This window comes from Branchiostoma floridae, chromosome 14 (genome assembly GCF_000003815.2).
Source record: "Branchiostoma floridae strain S238N-H82 chromosome 14, Bfl_VNyyK, whole genome shotgun sequence".
Lineage (NCBI taxonomy): Eukaryota > Metazoa > Chordata > Leptocardii > Amphioxiformes > Branchiostomatidae > Branchiostoma > Branchiostoma floridae.
Genome location: NC_049992.1, coordinates 8,120,920 through 8,128,973, shown reverse-complemented (window position 1 = coordinate 8,128,973; position 8,054 = coordinate 8,120,920). Strand labels below are relative to the sequence as shown.

Genomic DNA, 8,054 nt, shown 5'->3' with positions numbered 1-8,054 from the left:
AGCCGTATACGTATGGTTGATATCATACTTTCTGTTATTATTTATGTTTATACATACATGTACATACATCGGGCGGTAACAGACAATATCTAGCAGTTATTGATATCCATTTAAGCTTTTAAAGGAAATTAGGAATTTTTAGTTTCTTCGAATGGGCGTCTGAATGGGATACTATATTTTGTCTAATGACGAATCGGCGGCTGGATCGGCGGCTACCAATCGGCGGCCAACTTCAGCCTTGTGCACACAGCCCTTTGCTGTGAGCACACAGATCCTTTGCCGAGCATGCAGCCCCTTTGCTGTGAGCACACAGCTCTTTCGCTGTGAGCACACAGGTACTTCGCTGAGCACACAGCCCATTCGCTGTGAGCACACAGCTCCTTCCCCGAGCACACAGCCCATTTGCTGTGAGCACACAGCTCCTTCGCCGAGCATGCAGCCCCTTCGCTGTGAGCACACAGCTCCTTCGCTAAAACAGGTTTTGTCCCAATGGTCCTTCGTATTTAGGGGGATCTGGGTTCATCCTCCCCCTGAATTTTTTTACAGAAAAGCCCTTTATGTTGATTAAAACAAAGCATAGGGGCCCCAAATCACAACATAGAGGATACAAATCACAGTGTAGGAGTCCCCTGAGAACCCTGCATGTATTGTAGAAGTGGACAAAATCCTTAGATTTGTCACTAGCAAAGCAAAGTCAAACATTGGAACAAACATTGGGAGAACGACTATGGGCACAAGTTAATCATACTACACTAGACAGTGAGAAAGGAGCCACAGGTAGGTTTGACCTCTGACCTGCGGATTGGGCTGTGCTCCTGCCACCAGGTACAGCTTCTTGATCTGGATTTCCCAGGGTGCAGTGGCAATGTTGGTTATGGGGATCCTGATTGTCAGATGGCCAATGAATCCTGTAACACAAATTTTAAAAAATCTTCATTGATTTTTTCAGTTTTATCTCATTTTCTTATTTTAATTGCCATATGGCAGTACAATGACTCCTCTATTAGCACATCTACATTTCTGTAATTCTGGACATTTTAACATACTGACCTACATACAATACAATGATACATACAAACACAAACACACATACAACAATAGATTGATATCATCGTTCATCAATGCAAATCTAGGCTGGTCATCACACTGCATCATAGATATCTGCATCTATGAAAACAACAGCAACTTGAAGAAATATCAGTGCTTTTGCCTAATACTGACTGAGTATCTATGTGTTCTGTCTTAAAGTGTCAGTTTAAAAATGTATAACTGTACAGTTATAGTGTTAAATAACTCAAGACCAGATTGGACGAACACTGGGAAAATGAGAAGTATACATAGAACAGCAAGAGTGAAGACCGGGATTCATAAGATAAGGCTTGTATATTAGTACCCTCTTTCATCATCATCATCATCATCATCATAAATACACCCAGATGACCCCGCGAGGGGCAAAGTGGGGGGAAGTTGAGGTCCCAGGTTAGGGCGGGAAGCCCTCCTGCCTGACACGGACGCACTCAACAGTGGGAGCACTTACTACCATGCCAGGTAGGGAATTCCACTCCGGAATTGTTCTGGGAAAGTATGAGTATGTTTCAGAAAGTTTTAGTCACGTATAATCTGAGAACAGTTACTATGACTGACCTGATTTAACCTCTATGGGCAGGTCCAGTTTCCTAAGAGCATCCTTCCTGAGGGGCAGGTTCTCCAGGACAACAGAGCCTAGAGGAAGGGAATGGATTTGAAATATATCTAGTATTATAAACTCTTACTTGCCAAATGTAACAAAAACATCAACATTTTTTCTTACATTTGTAATTCAAATAAGGTTTATCACGTGTGCAGCAACATGGATTGAGAGTCATATGTCAAAGGTGACAGGCCCTGAGATGTAAACAAAATCTGTCTAGACATTGTGATTGTCATGCAAATCAAAACAATGGTCAAGACGAGACTGTTTTGCATCTTAGGGGCGTTTACCTTTGACACATATTACCTACAATTCCTGTCACTACACATGCATAGTCGGATGCTTGAAAGGGCTTGTAAAAAAAGTTAGTAGTAGATCTAGATGGCCCAGGCCATTTTCCAAAGGTGAAAATAAGATTAAGATAATAAGAATAAGAATGAACCGTTGTTTTGTCTAAATATATACGATTTATTTCAAAGAGAGAATAGGTAGTTCCGTGTTTTAGCACCTTAAACAATGCAATGTTGACGTCAAAATCATCTTATTATTGTTCTCCAGCTCTCGTTCACACCAGTGGGAAAATGTATTTTGAGGGGCGTGATCGTGACTATGTTTTCAATGACACATCATATTATCGTAGTTCAGCTACCGTGCAAGAAATTTCAAAAGAAGACCTGTGTGAGCATTAGATCTTTCTAGCAAGTGTCTACATTGTATACAATGACTTACCATGATATAGAGCCACCGATAACTGGTCAGTATTCAGATATTCCAACCCTACATATTCCCCAACGTACGAGTTGACCACCCAGGCGACCCAGCTCTCCAACATCGCGGCGTTCTATCGGCCTCTCATGGATTATCTCAAACAAAAAATAACTTATATCGATTCTGTGATATCTGTACAAACTGGTGGTTGGTTCCGATCGACTACAAGCGTTTCAAAACGCTACCAAACCGTTCCGAAAGTTCTAAACACATCCGAGTGACTCGTATTTCGTCTTTCGACAGCCATCTTGGAGTCGTAATCTTCAGGTGAATTTTGACGTTTCTTCTATTGGTCATCTCTGTGAAATATAGAGCACTGATTGGCTGTTAGAGAGAATGGCGACATTTGATTGGCTTAAATTTTTGACATGCAGGAAAGATTTCCCCATCATGCTCGAGATTGACCTATGACCTGATCTACCTGAGTGGGAGGTTCCGAAAAAGTTTGACAAGCTGTTTGGTTTGTGGTTTCGGCTCTTCGTGAAGGACTTTTCATGGTTTACGCAGGGATTTACGGAAGGTGCTCTGGGTTTATCTCGAGCGTAGCTCTTATTTTACTGGACGGAAAGCTGAAGAAGCGCAGCAAAACTCCAGTTTAGACCAGAAACCTGTACGGAGCCTGGCTGTCACCTTGTCGAACTGTTTCTCTCGATCACCACTGCACTGGAACTTACTAACTGGAACTTCTGTCTCTGAGTGACGGCCACTGACAGGGGCCACAACTGTACAGTGGAAATTACTTCTAATGAGCACGAGATCGTTGGAGAAGTATCCGACCTACAGAAGGGATATCCGTGCTATTTTCTGTGCATGTCTAGTCCCGATGGGCCACCGGGGAGACCACGTCCGCCCACGCGGGTAGACAGTGCTTGACTGCCGTAGGCGTCTTGGTGAGCTCGCGGTGTTGCGGGGTGAAGTTCACGGACAAACACGCGTCCACTCCACGGGGTGCCAGACCAGAGGTCCAACTGTACCGATAGGGGTAGGAGATTAGACGTAAAGTAACCAAAACAGCTCCAGGATTAGCGCTCAACTTTCGCTTTTCCTTGACCCATACGGCCTAGTACCGCGGCGGGCTCAGGAATGCTGCCCGGTTCGGGGGTAAACTCGGGACAGATGGGTTCGTCTTCAGGAAACTTCCGCCTGGTAAGGGGAAGTGTTTAGTGAGTGTGTACGTGCCTGTTCCCGCATGGCTCCAACAACAACTCGTGGAGGAGGCCACACATAACTCACGAGATTTGAATCAGTAGACGTCTCAGCGGCACGGGAAATGCCTGGAGGATTCTCAAGTTTGTGCGGAAACCACGCACGTCTGATCCCGGAGGGAACACTGAACTAGACGTTGCAGGAAACCGGCGTTGTTGTTTTCCTACACCCGGAGATAAGATAATCTTGAAGTTTCATCTACAAACTGTAAGTCTTGCCAAGACCACAGCCAGTCTGTATATAGCTCACGATACCGGCGTCTAAAACAAGAAAGTTGCTGCGGGTTTTCGGAGTAAGAGAGCCATACGATCGTATATACCAGAGCTGACATCCGACCTTCATTAGACTTATTTGTTTTGAGACCCCTTTTCCGATCGCCGCCGACAGCGGTCTCTGGTTGCCGCTGTTTTTGTGTGTCGGTCCCCTGGTGGAACGATCTTCGGGCCGAGGAGAGTGCTCCCCTGCCAGACCCATTAGGAGACCTATACCAACGACACGTGCCGTAAGAAAGGCGAGATCGCCACCTTGTAAAACGGTTTGTGGTTTCGCGGTCACGCCCTGTCCATTGTCTCTGGTGTGAAATCGCGATTTTTAGTGGATGGAAATTTGATTTACTTGCGCTGTCGACAGCTGGTGTTGACTGTTTGTGCTGTAAGCAGGCCCGCTATTTACCCCAGCTAGCCGGTACAGTCCCAGTCGGTACATTACTGGAATTTCTATCCGGACAAGCAGTTGTCAAGGGACCTGCATTCCTGTAATTCCCGTTAAATCAGCAGTTAAGTTTTTTGACATCTTAACGTACTATATTAGTACAGTAACTCCGTCATAGTTGGTGCTATCACTATAACCTGGAATTTTTATCCAGCTCGGCTAGTCGGGATTCGACAAAAATCCACTTCCAAGGAAGACAACCCCACCAGAAGAGATAGCTGTAAGATTTGTTACCAGGATTAATTATCTGTTTCCTCAGCCCTGGTAATTAATCATTGTATCCAGATCTGAGTGACAGGCAGACAGAGACAAGAGGAGGACCAAGCAAACAGCTAGTCCTGGTCCAACTACATTGTATCATCTTTTGCTACTAAAGAGAGGGAGAAAGAGTTTTACAACATGCCTTCCTACTGGTTGTTGTTGGTGTGTGTGGTGATGTCGTGTCGGGTTCCTGGGTCCCAGCCCGGGATAGCCAGCTTCGCCCCCACCCTAGTGGCACAGCACGCCGAGGGGGCATCGGAAGAGGATCTGAAAGAGATTCTAGGGACGCCGTACTTCGAACTGTATGCAAAAGTAAGTCTATTTTGTATTTTTACTCTAAGGCTTGTGTCTTAAAATTCATATTTTTACACCTTAGGCCCTATTTCGTCATCAACCTCCAAGCAGATGTTGGGATAGCAAATGGTAAGGACTCCTTAACCAGCTGGCTTTTCTGGCAGTTCATTGCCTAAAATAAAATGCAACCGATCGGAAAACGTTACAATTTTACAAAGCCAACATCTGCTTGGTGATTAAGACAACGGGGAATTAAGGGGAAGAAGCCATCATATAATCATGTGAAAATTTTAAAAGCGTGTCAAAAGAGTCAGACAAATGTATAACTTGATCCAAGGAGGAAAATCTGACACAAAATCTTGCAAAGAAAATAGCAGTGTTACCCAGAAACCAAGGCCGTTCCAGGTCAGAGTTATTCAGTGCTTTAGGGCAAGTCAGGGGTCAAGTAGGACTGAGAAGGCATGTTTACATGGATTTCAGTGCCTTAAATGTCCACAGTGTTTCAATCACAGATTGCAGCTAGTTTTATTCAAATGGAATGAATGTAAAGGCTACAATGGTGCTGGTTGCAAATTGGTCTGTCTTTTGTTTATAAGGCAGAGCATGTTTGTAGATAAGAAAAGCAGTTCAATAGTTGTTGATAAACCTTATCAGTTATCACTGTTTCTGATAACCTGGGTTTGTTTGTCAAGTCTATTATACCCTACCACAGTGGTACCCTACCATCAGATATGGGACTGGCTGTAGTTCCATCTTGATATCAAAAGGTTTCATTTTTATTTGAAAGCCAACTGTATTTTACAGCAAGCCTGATTGTCTGGAAAGTAATGTCTTAGGTCAACAAATACTAGTGAATATTCAGTATTTACACTTCAATCCGTCAGGTGATATAATGGCCTATATGTACAGTAGAGATATTCGTATTAGCACTAAAACTGCTTACATAAGGGGTCCCCAATTTCACAGTAACACTAAATTCAGTGAGACTGCTTATTACCCAAGCCTTTTTGCAAATTTTTTCTCTGTTGCTCCATATTTTTTCTGAAAAGAATCAGAGAAACAACAAACTGAATTGCTGTGGCCTTAGGCGCCAATAACAACTGTAAGAAGTTGAAGGTTCAGTTTTGTAGAGAACTAGTCCAGACATGAGTCACGGACAGTTAACACAGCATGGCCTGCCCTCCAGAGAAACAAATATTTGCGGTATTTTTATCGGCAGTTTTATTGAAAAGAGACTACGCACTGTACTGAGTTATGTACGTGTACTGAGTCGTGTACTGAGTTATCACAGCAAGGATTCCAGAGAACAAACATTTATGGTCTCTTTACCCGCTGTTTTATGGAAAGTAGAGTCTGCCCGTGATTCATGTTCTGAGTTGTCACAGTATGGCTTCCGCAGAAACTAACATTTATGGTATATTTACAGACAGAAAATAGACTGCACATGAGTCATGTATTTAGTTGTCACAGCATGGGTTCCTGAGAAACAAACATTTACAGTTTGACTTAATCTGCCACCAGACATTCTTCAACCACCTACATGTAGTACTTGTGAGGGAGTAACCATTTGTAAAAGAGGGGTGTATGCCTTATGGTTGAATCTAGTAAAGATGCAAAGCACTTGAGTACCCATTTGATAAGAAAAGAATTGTATGAACTTAATAAAGAGATGAGGGAAAAATCTTCAAAATTTCAAGTGCAATTTAAAAGAATTGTGTAAAATATCTGCAGTTTTATCATTTCTCTCGCAAGAAAATGTGTATTAGACACATATACTATTTGATTTTAAAGACTTGAAGTTCAGAACGTTTTCTTGTCCTTAGATTGACCCTGTCTAGCTTGGGTCTGCATCAAGCTTGGAACTGAGTCAACCTAAACAAGGCTGGATTAGTATTGGCCAATGTCGCATTTTCAAGATCTATTCTTTAAAAGTTAACTTTTCTTTGGCAAGGGGCAGAAATTTCCTTTTAAGTCTGAGCAAACTGTGACCTCTAGTCCAAACGTGACACACTACTAAGGCAGAGATAGATAACTACGTATACATTGTATTGCTGTCCTCAACCATTTACCCTTGGCACTATGACAACTGGCCAACATTTAAACAAAGTATCACTAATATTTATACAAAGTACCACAACTTTCAGCTAATGGTCTCAGATTTGACAAGATAAAGACGACATGATTATGTTTGTGTATGGTAGGACTATACATGTGTGTGTTTATATTGGTGAGCTCACAAAAAGTGGATTTTTTAATGACATCCTTTGCAGATACTGTACGACCAGTAATGTCCCACAAATTTTCTGGGACCAAAATCTTTCACTTGACTTAATCATTATATCTAGTTAATGGCATTTACAGTGAGTCAAACCTGCCCAAGCGACCACCTCTTCTTTTAGCAACTACCTGGCCATTACAACCGCTTTTTCTTGGTTCCGAAAATTTTCCCCATTGATGATTAAGCGACCTATTTACAACGTCCACCTGGCCAACGCGACCGTGACCGCCAAAAATTGGGACCAAATCCCTGCCCATAACGACCGCGTCATTTTCAAATCTTGAGGTGTCATCGATTTTCAATGATAGCTGGTACGATTTTGTGCCGAATTCGGCCAGTTTGCCTCGGATTTCGACTACCATTACGATGTTATGCCTTTTAATTAACAAAATAAAGATGGCGGCGGATGCACGAGCGTGTGCATGTTCTTAGTTGATACTCTTCTAACCGACCACCTGGCCAAATCAACTGCTTTTGCCCGGTCCCCCGGGTGGTCATCTTGGGCAGGTTTGACTGTACATTTTATTCACACGTTTTCTTACTATTTAGCATGAACAGCCAACATAATTGTTAACTGCCTGTAAAAATGTATAGTTTTTTTGTTCAAATCATAGTACATGGGGAATGTCATCATGACAGCCTTGAACACCCCTCCCCCCCCCCCCCCCCCCAGTTTGTTGGTATGTTTACAGCAGAGCATATGGCATAATGCCCCCCCTCCTCAGGATGGAGCTTGCTAAACTATGTGTGTGGGTAGTGTATATCATCAACTAAAGCACACTGTGGGCTATGGGATTAACATTGTAGAGATCTGAGTGCAATGAAGGCTCTAGACATTCTGAATCA

The 8,054-nt window shown here is 43.0% G+C and overlaps 2 protein-coding genes across 2 annotated transcripts in view; one reads left to right on the top strand and one right to left on the bottom strand.

The window, feature by feature from the left end:
* LOC118430079 (vacuolar protein sorting-associated protein 13D-like) overlaps window positions 1-2,712 on the bottom strand; it is a 64,973-nt gene extending 62,261 nt beyond the window's left edge. The window contains exons 1-3 of the mRNA XM_035840788.1: window positions 2,420-2,712; window positions 1,645-1,722; window positions 796-908 (exon numbers count right to left, since the gene is read on the bottom strand). Coding sequence (XP_035696681.1) covers window positions 796-908; window positions 1,645-1,722; window positions 2,420-2,522 — 294 coding nt within the window. The 5' untranslated portion in view covers window positions 2,523-2,712. The remainder of the gene's footprint in view (window positions 1-795; window positions 909-1,644; window positions 1,723-2,419) is intronic.
* Window positions 2,713-2,834: 122 nt separating this feature from the next.
* LOC118431088 (prolyl 3-hydroxylase 1-like) overlaps window positions 2,835-8,054 on the top strand; it is a 14,322-nt gene continuing 9,102 nt past the window's right edge. The window contains exon 1 of the mRNA XM_035842171.1: window positions 2,835-4,948. Within this exon, the coding sequence (XP_035698064.1) occupies window positions 4,775-4,948 (174 nt within the window). The 5' untranslated portion in view covers window positions 2,835-4,774. The remainder of the gene's footprint in view (window positions 4,949-8,054) is intronic.